The following is a 15,748-nucleotide window of genomic DNA, read 5'->3' on the forward strand; positions in this document are numbered from 1 at the left end:
GTTGCAATAATGTTGACCAGACCCGGAAGCAAGCAAAACGAGCAGATGGTTTATGGCCCCGCTTAAAAAAAACAAACAATATAAACCCTCTTAGAATTTGTAATGGTTATAATGGCAATTGTATAGTTTTCATAGAAACTGTAATGGCCCCTGTAGTTTTCTACTGGTAATGTGTTGCCTTCTGTTGGTGGAATGTTATGTCTAGTGGATACCTGTAAGGACCGGTAACTGTAATGGTTAGCTAATGGTTTGTAATGGTATTTGTAGTGGAAACCATTAGAATTTCTCTGATGGTTTCTTTTGGGGTGTTTTTCATCAAGGGGGTTAAATAAATCCTGTGTAAGTTACAAGAAGAAGCACTTCTTTGTCACACATCCATTACTGCACAGTGAAATTCTTTTCTTCGCATATCCCTTGTTAGGAAGTCGGGGTCAGAGTGCAGGGTCAGCCATGATACAGCACCCCTGGAGCGGAGAGGGTTAAGGGCCCAACGGTGGCAGCCTGACAGTGCTGGGGCTTAAACCCCTGACCTTCTGATCAGTAACCCAGGGCCGTAACCATTGAGCCTTAAGTTGTATTTCCACTTTGTGATCAGTTCTCAGGATAGGCTTCAGATCCACCATGACCTTTGTAGGATCCAGTAATGACTGAAGAAGAATGAATGATCTTAACATTTCGAGTTTGCATTCACACCTACAAACATTTTCTGGGTATCATTTAAATAGCATAGCCTTTTTTATATAGCTCAGTCCTAATTTGGTAAGGTATGTATAGTAAGGTTTACTCTACACTTGCATATCAATACTCTGCATTTTGAACTTCACCAGCACTCTAAAGGAATACACACATTTATGAATTTAATAAGAGTCCCAAAAATATTTTTCCATGGTGTTCATTTTAAATCTCACGCCTACAGGATGAAAGCATTTGAAAACCCAGCTCGGGTAAACTACACCAGACGACTGGTGCACACTTCTGGTTTGAAAGCTTTGTGTTAATAAATGATTAACGCCATTTCCAGTTTTCCCTCTTAGTCCTGGTTGCATAAGCGTCACTTTCTCCTGCAGTCTCCAGGACGCGTCTCACTTCTCGGTCTTCCCCGAGCTTCCTGCTACTTGCACTCACCCCTAACTTTGGGAAACGTTTCACCAGTTTGAACAGAATGGGTAAGTATCCGTCTAATTGCGTCTTAAATACCACTGGCTGAAGTTTGGGCACTTTTCCGGTTCGTGCACATGTATGCGAGCTTTTGCGAGTTGTACACACTCGTCTGTAGTTTACACTTCAGAAATGGTGTTTCGTCAAAAAAATTAAATGGGTTTCATTTTTTCGTTGACAGTGGGATTTTTACTAATTATGCTCGCATGGTAGTGCCTGTTAAATCTGCACCAAGAAAGGTTTTGTAGTGTATATGTAAAAAGGGCATGGCTGCTGTAACTGTTTAAAGCTACGTTTGTTTTTATATTGGTCTTTTTTTATTGTGTTGATTTAGACGGTCACTATACCAAGTAAAGAAATGTCTCTTTGGGTATAAATCAGATTCAGTTCCCATGGGCTGGGTACATGTAGCCTACTATGTACCCAATGTGCAAATTCTCATCTAAGCAATTATAAGATCTAAAATGTTTTAAACGTAATTGTCCTTAATTGTATCCACTAGACATAACATCCCACTAATAAGAAGGCAACAGATTACCAGTAGAGACCTACAGGGACCATTACAGTTTCCATTAAAACTTTTTTTTCAGCAGGAAAGGGCTCGTTTTTGTTGTTCTCTTCTTTTAGTGTTACTCGCTGTGCTAGCAATTATGTGTGCAAACAGCCAACACCAGTTATAAATAACTGTATTAAAAGGTCATTCACTCATCTGTTCTTACTGCCTGAAGAAAAAGAAAAAAGGAGCATATTTGTACATAAAGTACCAGATTTGCTTTAAAATACTTATGTAACTACAGAAAATTTGAGTTCTTGTGGAGTAAGTAGTGCTTTTGTTAAAACCTAACAACTCAACTGTCACAGTACACGATTTCGGACGCAGCCAAGATTTGAATCAGCTTTCTTCAGCTACAACACACCTGGTTTACCTGTCTGGTAGGTTCAGTTGAGTCGGGTGTTTTGGAGCAGTACAAACAATGAAGTGCAAACTTTAGGCTTTTATTGACTGTAGATGGGGAAGTGCTCCAACAGAGTCAGAAACAAAAACGTAAATACTTTATTTATTCTTAACATCTTTTCCTCTAAGAGGGATAATAGAAGGCAACAGATTACCAGTAGAAACCCACAGGGACCATTACAGTTTCCATTAAAACCAGTAATATTTCCATTATAAGGATTAAAACTATTACAAATTTTATGAGAGTTTGGGGATTTTTTTCAGCAGGGAAGGGCTCATTTTTGTTGTTTTCTTCTTTCATTGTTATTCACTATGCTAGCAATTATGCTATTGCTATTGTATCCACTGTGCAAACAGCCACACACAAAATGTATAAATTTACACTTAAATTCATTAAAAGGTCATTCACTCATCTGTTCTTACTGCCTGAAGTAAAAAAAAAAAAAATTCAAAAAGGAACAGATTACAAAAACTTGTATTGGAAAGTGGTGATGTGCTATAACTTGAAACTCTTCTCTTTTGTGTCTCTAAGATGTTCAATATAAAATCTCAGCTGGAGCTGAGATACATAAGAATTCAAATCATATAATTTGTCATTTTTTTCTGACAGCATATTCAAAGCACAGTAGACTAAATGTCAGATGCAGAAATGAATGGAATTACACACCTTTATCACCTTTTAATAAGTGTATATATATAATATTATATACAATAATATAATATAATATAATATAATATAATATTATACACTAACCTCATGATAAAAAGATAGAATTCAACAAAAACCAGCCAAAGGTTTTGTCTTGCATAAAGACTGTCATGAAATATTTGTGTAAGATATTTGTGTATCCCTTGGAGTTTTTTTCTGTTTTATTAGAGGACGGATGTTGTATAACCTTTGGCAGGGCTTGCAGTCTCTTAAGTTGTTGAGAAATGTCACATCTGTTGCTTCTCTTATAAAAGCCAATGTATCCTTTAGCTGACCTTTTCAACAATGAATTATATAGAATAATCATTATAATTTATATTTAATTTCAGATAAGTTTATTTTTATTATCCGTTTTCATGGAAACTTATTCAGGGAGCCAGATTAATTTTTCTTTCATTGTAGTATCACCAAATTGTGCAAAAGTGTCAACTGCCTGGAACTGACTAGCGTACTACAAGCTATGTTGTTTTTAATTTGATTTTAATTCAAACTAATTTTACCTTTAAAGATATTCAGAGATATTCACTTAGCTTTTACACCTTTACATGATGTGAAAATGTGATCAAAGTATCACCTTACTCTTATCACATCTGATCAAACAAAAGAGGAACTCTTGCTACATGAATTTGGTAAAGTATTGTAAACCCAAGCCTTGGCTGCCAGTAATATTGCACTACTGGTTAGCCAGTGACAGGGAGTTTATTGCTTAATATAGTCTACCTATCTGAAAGATGACATCCCTCTGCAAAAGATATGTTCTGTGATTTGAAAATAAGAACAGTTTAAAATGCCTTATCTATAAAACAGTATTTGTATTGATCTCTAATCTGTATAGATGCTTCGCCGGTTTTGTTTACTAATTACAACTAAATTAATGTTCTTTTCAGTTTCATTTACATGTGAAAGTGGTAGTGAACAGGTTTTGACTCTGAATCTGTCTCCCTGGACTAATTCTAGTTTCTATTATGTCCTTACTCACCCACAGCCAAAACTTTAGTTTATGAGTGGTGTAATCATATTACAGATGTCGAAATTCCTTCAGTGGAACATAGTCCTATCACTCCTTGATTTACTAGAACCTCTGTAGGAATTTATAAGAATGTTATTACTTTAACAAAGATTGGGACACACATAAAACTAAAGGGAAATATTGTGCTGTTATGCTGTGGCAGGCATTTTGCTGGCATGGTTTGTGTCCATGTGTTCCATTAGAGTTGTGCTCACCAACTCTTTTCCCTGAGATCATCTCCAACCAAAATCAAACACACCCGTTTTAGTTGATGAAGAACTTCTTCCGGCAATGATTAGATTTTTTTTCCAACCACATTTATGGTTGGAGCTAATGTCTTCAGGAAGGTAGATCTCCAGGAACAGAGTTGGTGACCACTGCTTTAGAGGGAACGGTCACTGCAAACCAGTACAAGTACTACTTACTGATAACCTTTATCCAAATGAAACATTTCTATCCTGTTGGAAGTGGTCTCTTCTAGAATGGCACGTTCACCTCGACAAGGCAATAAGGCTCACTGACTGGTTTGATGAGTATGAAAATTGTGTAAATTATATGCTATGGCCTTCACAGTCACTAGATTGAGGGAGTATCTTTTGGAGGAGTGTTCATTCTTCCAATAGAGTTCCAGAGACGTGTAGAATCCGGGCCTAGGTTCACTAAAGCTGTTTTGGTGGCTAATGGTGGCTCAATGCCTTAATAAGACACTTTGTTGTTTTTAATGCTTTAATTTGTCACACACTTATTCGAGTACTATTTGACAACCTTGATGTGGATTTGCTTTAGTATCAGATTGTTTTTCTTTCTTCTACTTACAGCATCTACCTGCTCAGGGTGTGGACCAGGTTACAAAAGTCCTCTGGATGCCATGAATGGTGAGGCAAGACAAAGCTTGGTATTACTGAATCCATCCAAAGAAAAACATGCAAGATGATAACTTGTAACGTGAATATTCCCCAAGGTCCTCAAGAGGAGATTGTTTACCTGCCCTGTATTTACCGGAATACTGAAATCCGAAAGCCTGACTATCTTGCAACCGTTGATGTCAATCCCAAATCTCCCACTTATTGCAAGGTAAGACAAAATAGAAGAAAGAGTTAGGTCTGTGCAGCGCTGTACTAATTAAGGCTTTGCTTCTTTATTAACCAATCTTTGTTTTATTTGATACTTTTATAGTTAATAATGCATGTGTACATTGGGTGTGTGTAGGTCATTCACAGGTTGCCTATGCCCAATATGAACGATGAGCTGCACCACTCTGGATGGAATACCTGCAGCAGTTGTTTTGGTGATGCCTCCAAAAAACGCAACCGGCTTATCTTACCCTCCCTGATCTCCTCCCGGATCTACGTTATTGATGTGGGAACAGATGCCCGTGCTCCACGACTTCACAAGGTGAGGAATTACAAAGAAATTGCAACATTCTCTGTTGGAGAATATCACTTACCTGGGCTGCATTATGTTCAAGGTGAACGCTTTGACTTGGCAAGATTTCTCTGAAATTAGTTTTAAAAAAAAAGATTTAAGATTAAGTTTATTGCCATGTTCTCACATACAGTGTACAATATGCAAAGAAGTTCTTACTTGCATGTTCTCCCGCAACACAAACATAGATTATCTATATGAGTGGTGAGTGTATTAGGATAAATTGCATAGTTACAAGTTATATTTTGGGTGTTGGGATGGTAGCAGTCATTTAAGTGGCAATTGTTTATAGCATTACAGCACAGTGTAAAGCTGCATGCTCAGTCACAAAACTACATAATGCTGAAAAAAATGCTAGAAAGTTAAAGACTCACTGGCCACTTTATTAGGACCACCTGTACACTCGCTCATTCACCCATTCAGCAAATCACGTGGCACAGTGCAATGCATGCAGTAGTGCAGATACAGGTCAAGACCCTAAACTGGGCAGATGACCTGTACACCTGCCCTATTTTGATGAGCCTGTCCCCACTCTTGCCTCAGATTCCTTTTCTTGGTTATTTGAGTTACTATAAGCACCACTTTCCTCTTAACATGAACTAGCCTGGCCATTCTCCTCTGACCTCTCTCATCACTGAGGCATTTCTGCCAGAACTGCCACTCATTGGATGTTTTTTGTTTTTCCACACCATTCAAGGTAACCTCTACAGACTGTTGCGTATGAACATTTCAGATCACAACAGTTCGATAAATACTCAAACCAGCCCATCTACCACCAACAACCAGTCATAGTCACTGAGATCACTAACATTTTTACCCTTTCTGTTTGATGTGAACATTAACTGGAACTCTTGAACTGTATCTGCATGATTTTATGCATTGTGCTGCTGCCACATGATTGACTGATTGCATAACTGCATGAATGCAGAGGTGTACGTGTTCCTATTAAAGTGGCTAGTCATTGTATACTATAAAATGCATAGAGGTTTAGTCCTTTCCCATTAATCAGTTTCTTTCAATAGACAGTAGAACCTGTGGAGGTGTTCTGGAAATGTGGCCTGGCCAATCCTCATACTTCTCACTGCTTGGGCACTGGCCAAATCATGATCAGTACCCTGGGCGACCCCTCAGGAAATGGAAAGGGTAATATACCACTTCGGGGAATTGAAGTACATATTATATATCTATAAAAACTCTATTAAAGACTATTAATGACTATGCTATATTCACAACTTATATTCAGAAAGTAAAAATCAGCACTTATTATAAGAACCTTAAGCAGTTTTTATGAGTGCCTAATAATGTTTACAGTATAGAAGGTACATTTTATGTGTGTGTGACTAGGTGGATTCGTGTTGTTGGATGGTGAGACATTTGAAGTGATTGGAAACTGGGAATTGCCTGGTGAAGCAGCGCCCTTTGGATATGACTTCTGGTACCAACCACGTCATAATGTGATGATTAGCACCGAGTGGGGAGCACCCAAAGTACTCGCCAAGGGATTCAATCCTGCAGATGTCAAAGCAGGTGTGTTCCTTGTTGATTCTCTTTTGATTTGTGATCACTGATGTGTCTTGTAGCCATCATTATTCATTCATAGTTTTTATTTACATTTTACACAATGTCCCAAATTTTTTGCAATTGGGGTTGTAGAACAAAATGTGATTTTAGACTTCTCTCTGCAGGTCACTATGGAGAGCGCATCCATGTGTGGGACTGGACCACTCACAAGCATATGCAGACTCTGCATCTGGGAGAAGAAGGGGCCATTCCTCTAGAGATCCGCTTTCTGCATGACCCTGCTGCAGCTGAGGGTTATGTGGGCTGTGCACTCCAGGGCACTGTGTTCCGCTTCTACAAGACTCCGGCAAGCAAATGTTAAACTTTCCAGAAATTCCTCCTATGAAATTGCTATGGTCATTATGTTAAGGCTATAACGGTTAAACTTACCAGCAAGGTTTGTGTTTCCTAGAAAGGGGACTGGGCTGCAGAGAAAGTAATCAAGGTTCCTAAGAAAAAAGTAGAGGGTTGGGTCCTACCGGAGATGCCAAGTGAGGACTTTTTTAGACTATATTGAAACCTAGAGTGTTCATGAGCACAAAAGTGTTTATGCATGTGAATGTGTCTTGCTTCAGGTCTCATCACAGACATTTTACTGTCACTGGATGACCGCTTCCTGTACTTCAGCAACTGGTTGCATGGAGACGTTCGACAGTATGACATCACTGACAAGAGGAATCCCCGTATGGTGGGACAGGTGGGATAGCACTAGGAGAATTAAGGAATCTATTAATAGTCGTGTAAAGCTTTATGAAATGAAAACGAAATGAAAGTTTGATATGGTCTCGCTACCAATTTACTAAAACTGCTTGTTGTAAGGTCTTTCTGGGAGGCAGCATTCAAAACGATGGTCCTGTTAAAGTACTAGAGGACAAGGAACTGGAACAGCAACCTTCCCCACGAATAGTGAAGGTATGCAAAAAGCTGGGAATTCATCTGATATGAAGGTTCAATCAGTATTTTAAGAATAGGTTTTTCAGACATTGTAAATATGTATTACTCATATGGGCTTGATCGTGAATTAAAATAGGATAACGGATTAGTTTTAAAAGCACTAGAAAAACACAATTTTAAAACAATCTACTATTAAATATTTTCTTGCAAATCAGGGCAAGCGAATACCAGGAAGTCCACAGATGCTGCAGCTGAGCCTGGATGGGAAAAGACTCTATGTGACTACTTCTCTATACAGTGCATGGGACAAACAGTTCTACCCTGAGATGATAAAGTGAGACACACATAGATTCACCAACTGCTTTAGTAGGAACACCTGCTCATTTATGCAATTATCCAGTCAGCCAATCTTGTGGCAGCAGTGCAATGCATAAAGTCATGCAGATACAGGTCAAGAGCTTCAGTTAACATTCAAGTCAAACATCAAAATGGAGAAAAATGTGATTTGCCAAATGTGTTGTTGCTTCTGTTTTTAGGCAAGGCTCAGTCATGCTGCAGATTGATGTGGACACAGTGAAGGGTGGCCTGACGCTGAATGAGAATTTCTTGGTGGATTTCGGACAGGAACCTGACGGTCCTGCTCTTGCTCACGAGGTTCGATACCCTGGTGGGGACTGCACCTCCGACATCTGGCTGTGAAATGGCAGCTCTTGTTTCTCAAAAATATACATGGAACAGTAATCCATAATTCTTCCTGCTTAGTTATCAGCTATCAGTTATCATAACTCCATCATGCCTTGTATTACTTCTTGTCTTTCCAGATATTAGTATGTAACTGATGTTGATAAAAGCATTCACTAATTAACTGATGCTAATAGTTGACCCACATCTCAGTTTTTGTACTCTGTGTGTGAAACTGTAGTTCGCACAACTCATCTTTTCTAAATAAAAAGCAGTGTGTGCAAAACAAGGCTGGAATTTGTATAAATTATGAGTATTTAATTAAAGCTAACACCTATTGTTTCATTTCATTTCCAGTGCACTACAGAGCCAGAGCAGAAATGACGTCTTAGTAGAGTTAGTGAGTTAATGCACTGTAGAAGCATGCACAATATTTACACTCATGAAGGCTGAATCTCTCCAAATGTAACTGTCTGGAAGCAAGCTGTATGTGATACAATGCAGCAATAGCTTAAAACATAGAAATGGGTGTGTTCTATTGGCCAACGTTACAGCTGTTCTATTACTAAAACAAGTCTGCAATGATTTGTGTGCAGATATAAACATGCTGTAATAAACAGAGCTCGTAGCTAGGTCCCAAAACATATCCTCGCCTTCCCATCCATTGTGTAGTTCAAAGTTCACTAAGCATACAAGGTAATGGTGAAGAAAACTCTTTGTATTGAACATTTAAATATTGTTTTATTAATATATGGGCCATCTATTCTCTGAGACATAAGCAGAAGTAGAATCATTGTTTATTTTATAGCCAGGATTAACAACTTTGGGTTCTTTCCAATTTCTTGAAAACAGAGACACTGGATTTGCACAGAGTCCAGAAGTCTGTATCCAGTGTGTGTTTTTCACAAAAGAGATCAAGCAGTTCAATGAAGGTTGTATTCCAGTGTGTGACATTTTCTGCACGTCACTGATGAAAAGTAATACTGTTTGTACATTGTATTTTGTGCGTTTTTTTCTGCAAGTGTGATTGCATTTGCACAACTGCACACATTGTGTCTTGTCCATGGTTGGCTTGGAGCTTGCTGTTTTGAAACTCAAAATCCAAACAAATATAACCCCTCCCTCTAGTCTTTCCTGCAAAGCCTTACTGCCAAACCACCAAAAAAGAAACTAGCACAGTGCTGTCTAAGCTATAATAACTGAATACTACTGTGTGTGTGTGTAGAAATACTTTCTTATCCTTATGCATCTTGCATTTTTTTAGCAGAAGTTTTTATCCAAAGCGACTTACAAATGAGGTAATACAAGCAAAGTGATATATCAAGCAGAGAACAATACAAGTAGTGCTACCATACAAGATTTTTTATTCAGTGCTAGAAGAGCAAAGTGCACAGAGTAGAGGTGTAAGAGTACGTGTAAGTGAATTAATAATTTATTTCTTTTTTGAGTAAGGATGTATTTTTTTAGTGGTTACCATGCTTGCCTCGCACCTCCAGAGTTTGGGGATCGATTTCCATCTCTGCCCTTTGTGTGTGGAGTTTGCATGTTTTCCCCACACTTTGGAGGTTTCCTCCTCCAGTCCAAAGACATGCGTTGTAAGCTGATTGGCATTTCCCAATTGTCTATAGTGTATGTGTGTGTGTGTGTGTGTGTGTGTGTGTGTGTGATTGTTCCCTGTGATGGGTTGGCTACCCGTCCAGGATGTCCCCCAGCTTCCTGGAATAGACTTCAGGTTCCCCCACGACCCTGTGTAAGATAATCGGCACAGAAAATCGATGGATGGATGGACAGATGAACAAGTTAACTAGTTAGACAAGTTGTCATATATGTTGGTAGTCCTGATCATTTGTTTTTGTTTATGTATTTATTTATTTTTTTGGTTGTTTACGGGTCTGGGGAACCTCAGAGACCTGTGGTTTTCATGTGAGCACATATTATATTCACATCTGACAGAATGTGCTGAGATATGTAGTATATAATGTTCAGGATTTAAATAGGGATGAGGGTCGGAAAAGTGCACCAAAGCGACATCTTATAGCGACACCTTGTGGCCACTCGTAGATCAATAAAACCGTCTATTTTTTAAAACTCTTTTTCAGGCAAACAAATACTAAGTAAGTTTTAGTTGCTTAAAGAGAAGTCATCCCATACTGTTTCTTTCTTTATTGCATAAATGTTGCACAAATGATAATTATTGTGTGATTGCACAGTATGCGTTAAACATCATATCATTTATGGTCACATCTGTGGATCAGACAGTCACAAACTGTCAGAAATGAATTAGAGGTCAAATTTTGTGTGTACTGTGGATAGTCCTAGACCCTCTCTTTGAGTGTGTGTGTGTGTGTGTGTGTGTGTGTGTGTGTGTGTGTGTGTGTGTGCAAGAGGGTGCCAGAGGTTTAATCATGTGTCCTGGTGTAAATCTGTCATGTCAGACCTCTGACGTCAGTAGAGCTGTATGATAAAAACTCAGCTTTTTCTAATTTTACAAGACACTACTCGGAGCATCAGCAAAAATTTCAGAAGCACAGCAGGCACTGAGCAGTTCCCCATGGCTGCTAATATCACTGATTTGAGTCACGTTGTTGTGTAACAAGAACAAATATTTGATTACCAAGTGGAAATTTGAGGACAGAACCTCCTGATCATGAGCTGTTATTACTAGGGTACATGTTGCAGTACTTGGAGGTAGTGTGTCATAGCCTTTTGATAGTTATTGAAATTTGCAATTTTTTATGCATACTATTTAATCATTGCCATGAATAGGAAGTAATTACTCTGAAAATTCTTGAATGCATTTCAGCGATTCACCGATTTGTTCCTTAATTCACCCTCACTGAGAGCTTTATCCTGTTCAAGGTTGCATGGATCCAGATTATATTCTCAAACTGCTGTGCGTGAAGTGCGAATATACCAGTCCATCACAGATCACCACGTATACACTCATTCACATCTAAAGGCAATTTTAGTGTATCCGATCCACCTACCGGAAAGTTTTTCTGAGGTGGGAGGAAACCAGATAACCCAGAAGAAGATGTGAACCTCCACATACACAGTAACCTGAGCTCAGGATCATATTGGGGACCCTGGGCCACTAACGATAAAGCATGCCCTGAATTTATATTGTGATTTGTTTCAACTAGTTTTTATCTTCAAATGTGGTTCAAGTTCATTCTTAATTCAGTTTAGTTTCACTTAGCTTCCAGTGTCCACAGTTATGCATATTGTGTATGTTACTTTTCTTGTATGTCATTTTATAGACTATTCTGCTTAGGTCTACACTATGCTTGTCAGTTCCTGGTACTCTCCGTTTAATCTTGTCATTGTTAATTATAGCTAATAAGGATCTCCTAACAGTTACGTATGCCGCTCCTCTGCCTTCTTGGTATTTGATGATAATGTTGAGTGAAAAAAGAAACAGTTGGAAGCATTTGTTCTGTTCCTACTGTCTAAGCTTAACCTGAGATACTGCTGTTTTCAGTGGGACTGAGCATTAAAACCAGATGCAAATGTACGCTGTGGTTATAACCACGTCCTCTCGTTTGACGTGGCTTAACACAGAGACAAAGCACAACTTTTTAAACAAATTGTGCTGCATAAGCAACCCGGTCAGTCTATGTATTTCAGTATTGATTAACTATGTGAAATATGTCCCTTCTGAAAAACAAACAAGCCTAAAAACATTAGAAACCCTCGTTCAATTTGTAATGGTTTTAATGGGAATCGTATTGGTTTCAGTGGAAACTGTAATGGTCCCTGTGGGTCTCTACTGGTAATTTGTTGCCTTCTATTGGTGGCATCTTGTGTCTAGTGGAGACCATTAAGAACCAATTATTGTAATGGTTAGATGATTGTTTGTAATGGTATTTGTAGTGGAAATTAGAATTAGAATTTCTGTGATCCATCCATCCATTTTCGATACCACTTATCACAGGGAACCTGGAGCCTATCCCAGGGAGCATCGGGGTACACCCTGGACGGGGTGCCAATCCATCGCAGGGGATAATCACATACACATTCACACACCTGTTCATACACTACGGACACTTTGGACATGCCAATCAGCCTACCATACGTGTCTTTGGACTGGGGGAGGAAACCAGCGTACCCAGAGGAAACCCCTGCAGCACGGGGAGAACACACAGTCCATTGGTGGAATCGAATCTCCAACCCTGGAAGTGTGAGGCAAATGTATTAACCACTAAGCCACCTAGACTTTCAGTGATAGTTTCTATTGTTTGTTTGTTGGTTTTTTTTCCCCAGTAGGGGTATATTAACATAGAATATTTAAAAATAATAATAATAATAATTTCCACAGTATATTTTACAATATTTCTTCAATAAATTGTTTGTTTGATATTTCAACCCCACACTTTTAATATCCTTGGTAGTGGTCATTCCTTAATCACTCGTGTAAAAAAAAAAAGAAAAGAAAAAAAAAAAGCAAAACTTTTCGTCCAAGTTCATTCCTTACACACTTCCTCTTACCACTTCCACATGGAGCGATCCACTACTCTAGGGGTTCAAACTTTTACATCGCAGATTTTACTAAACGAAATTCAAACGTTTCACACTTACTTTACTAGTATCGCGTTTTGTATCACTCTAAATAATACAGTCCGATGAAATGTATTACTCAGAAGAGACCGTTATTTCCCTTTGCCCTTCATACGCAGTGTTTATGCACCTAGAACATGGACTGTACCAAGTTGTAGTCTGTAGGGAAAGTGCGTTGGGCTGAATTAGGATGTTACCTACCAACTGCAAGCCGGTTATTCGGCATCCTTCGGGGAATCGTATCTTCCAAATGGAGCTACTAGATCAGAGATAGACGGAATAATCACACCACCCAGTTCTCTCGGTAAGACAATCTCTCTCTCTGCATCTGTCGCTTATTCTGAGCTTTAACTAGTGAACGCGTCAAGAAGTGAACCATCTCGTTCACATCAGCGTCAGTCAGCTAACTGCTGATGCTAACTAACTAAGCTAGCTTTGACGAGCTGTTTAATCCTCTCGGCCTCCCACCTATAAACACCTTCCTCTGAGCTGGTTATGCGCTAGATCGGTGTTTCTTCTGCTTGTAGACCGTAAACTGTTGCTGTGGTCTTTATAGTTAATAGTTTGAGTGGATTGTTATTGACGTTAAGCTAAGATTAGCTAACCTAGCAATCTCCTCAAAGCTAGCTCAGTGAACGCAACATTTTCCATCGGCCTGCTTTAGGTCATAAAGCTACTATACTCTCTCTCACTCTCACTCTCTCTCTCTCTCTCTCTCTCTCTCTCTCTCACACACACACACACACTCCCTCTCCCTCTAAAATATCTTCTGCGTATTGGCAAGAATTACGGTTATTAATTGGTAGTAATTAATTGTGTGTTGTTTATATTCACTTTCTGGATAAACAGTCACAAGGTTAGCTAGTCGAGCTAGCGTCAGTCATTAGCACTCTTTTATAGCTAGCTACAGTAGTGTCTTCTCATGTTTTATTTAAAAATGAATAAATAAAGATGAATCTTTTATTAATCAAAAATGCAGCGTCGTCTAGTAGTCTAATGACTGGTCAAGGCAAAATGATGTTTCCTCAGGCTGGGAATGGGTGCTGTGTAGTGTAGAAAAACCCCTCTGGACATCTTATGATCACATTTCAGCTTTATTTTATGAACATAACATCCATCTCTCTCTGTGTGTGTCTCTGTCTGTGTGTGTGTGTGTGTGTGTGTGTGTGTGTGTGTGTATGTTTGAGCTGTTTCTTTGTGAACTTTCCACCCACTGAGTGTGCTGTTAAAACAGATTCATAACTCACTTTTCCTAGGTTAAAACTGCACTCAAGTAGATTTAACTTGTCAAATCAAGTGGGTTTTTTTAAAAATCATTTTATTGTCCTTCCTTTATACAGTGGAAATACACAAGTGTGTGAGAGAGTGTTATACTGACATTAGTTTAAACCCTGTCGCCTTTCATACTTGTTGATTATAAAAAAAAAAATAAAGCCACAAACCCCTCTTGAGCCCTGCAGTATGTAAACCACAGGGACATACTTATTGTGATCATCATCATCATCCTCCAGTTAAAACTGTAAATGGACCAACTGATGCTGATGGCAGCTTTTGCTAGTGATTTACTGATGTTATTCTTTCCTTTTTTTCTTTCTTTATATGCACATGATGTGAAAGAACAATGACTACGTTTACATGGACAGCAGTAATCTAATTATTGACCTTATTCTGAATAAGACAATATTGTGATTAAGGTGTCGCTTTTAGGATACTCCTTTCATGTACCCGTTTTACATGTTCTAGAACATAGATCGATTAATGGCACACGTCATTACGTCACCACGCCATGCCGTCCCTCTAGAATTTCACGTATCGACATACAGTTCGTCTTCGTTATGGGACTGTATACAGTTTTGGGTGTTTCATTTGTAATTTTATGAAAGCTTCGAGTGCGGTTAATTATTTGTCATGCTGTACATGCAGATAGACAACGGAAGCCATGAGCTGCGTCTCAAACCGTGTAAATGTACGAAACGAAATACATGTATTTCACCTACTGTAGTAGGTAAGTACGCAGTTTCGGACGCAGGCGTGCTCTCTTGTTTGTCGTTAAACGGTTGACCACCACCGTGTGTGTGTGTGTGTGTGTCCTGTCGCAAAATGCGGTGAAAAGTCCCACACAACGTTAATAGTGTGATTACGGCGTGTACATGTCTTTAATGCATGTCGATAATGCGACTAAAATAGGAATACTCCACGTCTTAATTCGATTTGTGTTTACTTCGAGTATGACTTTATTTGGATTAAGGTAATCGGAAATCACTGTTTACATGCTAGTTTCTTAATCAGAGTATTGTCTTAATCGTGTTAATATTGGATTATTGTTGTCCATGTAAACGGACGGACTGACTGTCTGTATGTATGCTGTGTTGTTTGTTGTGTTGAGATGGGAGAGGGGGGCATCATGGTCATAATAGCGACAGGCTTTGTTTGCTAGGATATAGGAAAGATGATCCGATCTAGGTTTTCTGTTTCTGCTCGTTGTTGCGTGAGGTGGATGCAGTGTCATCTGTCAGTGCCAGGGCCACTTGAAGCTGTTTCCACTGCAACAGGAGAAGTGTCTTCGGTCACTGTGGTCACAACACACACACACACACACACACACACACACACACACACACACACACACATACACACACCCACCCAGCTTGGCTTTCAGTATCACACCAAGTCATCTTGGTGGACGTGGCAAAGATAACATTATAATCACTAACACAATGACTTTCGGTTGATCTTGTCTATTGGATCAAATTGTTTATACACTGATGAGTGCCGTCTGTTTTTATGTTCATTTTTATCA

The 15,748-nt window shown here is 38.9% G+C and overlaps 2 protein-coding genes across 3 annotated transcripts in view; both read left to right on the plus strand.

The window, feature by feature from the left end:
* Nucleotides 1–1,010: 1,010 nt before the first annotated feature.
* On the plus strand, nt 1,011–8,680 carry selenbp1 (selenium binding protein 1). Its single transcript, XM_017479254.3, has 12 exons — nt 1,011–1,166; nt 4,650–4,706; nt 4,793–4,905; nt 5,041–5,226; nt 6,279–6,399; nt 6,601–6,783; nt 6,942–7,123; nt 7,229–7,307; nt 7,392–7,513; nt 7,636–7,728; nt 7,926–8,044; nt 8,247–8,680. Exons 1-12 carry the CDS (start codon nt 1,163–1,165, stop codon nt 8,407–8,409), a joined length of 1,422 nt encoding a protein of 473 aa, XP_017334743.1. The 5' UTR covers nt 1,011–1,162; the 3' UTR covers nt 8,410–8,680.
* Nucleotides 8,681–13,093: 4,413 nt separating this feature from the next.
* pi4kb (phosphatidylinositol 4-kinase, catalytic, beta) overlaps nt 13,094–15,748 on the plus strand; it is a 25,608-nt gene continuing 22,953 nt past the window's right edge. For both annotated transcript variants that reach the window (XM_017478468.3, XM_017478476.3), the window contains exon 1: nt 13,094–13,252. The gene's annotated coding sequence lies outside the window, so the exon portion shown is untranslated. The remainder of the gene's footprint in view (nt 13,253–15,748) is intronic.

This window comes from Ictalurus punctatus, chromosome 1 (assembly GCF_001660625.3).
Source record: "Ictalurus punctatus breed USDA103 chromosome 1, Coco_2.0, whole genome shotgun sequence".
Taxonomy (NCBI): domain Eukaryota; kingdom Metazoa; phylum Chordata; class Actinopteri; order Siluriformes; family Ictaluridae; genus Ictalurus; species Ictalurus punctatus.

What these genes read in the sequence shown, in the direction of transcription:
- selenbp1 (XM_017479254.3), top strand. An exon ending in GTGCTCCACGACTTCACAAG is followed by an intron (nt 5,227 to 6,278) that starts GTGAGGAATTAC and finishes TTCTTTCAATAG; the next exon opens with ACAGTAGAACCTGTGGAGGT. An exon ending in TCCTGCAGATGTCAAAGCAG is followed by an intron (nt 6,784 to 6,941) that starts GTGTGTTCCTTG and finishes TTCTCTCTGCAG; the next exon opens with GTCACTATGGAGAGCGCATC.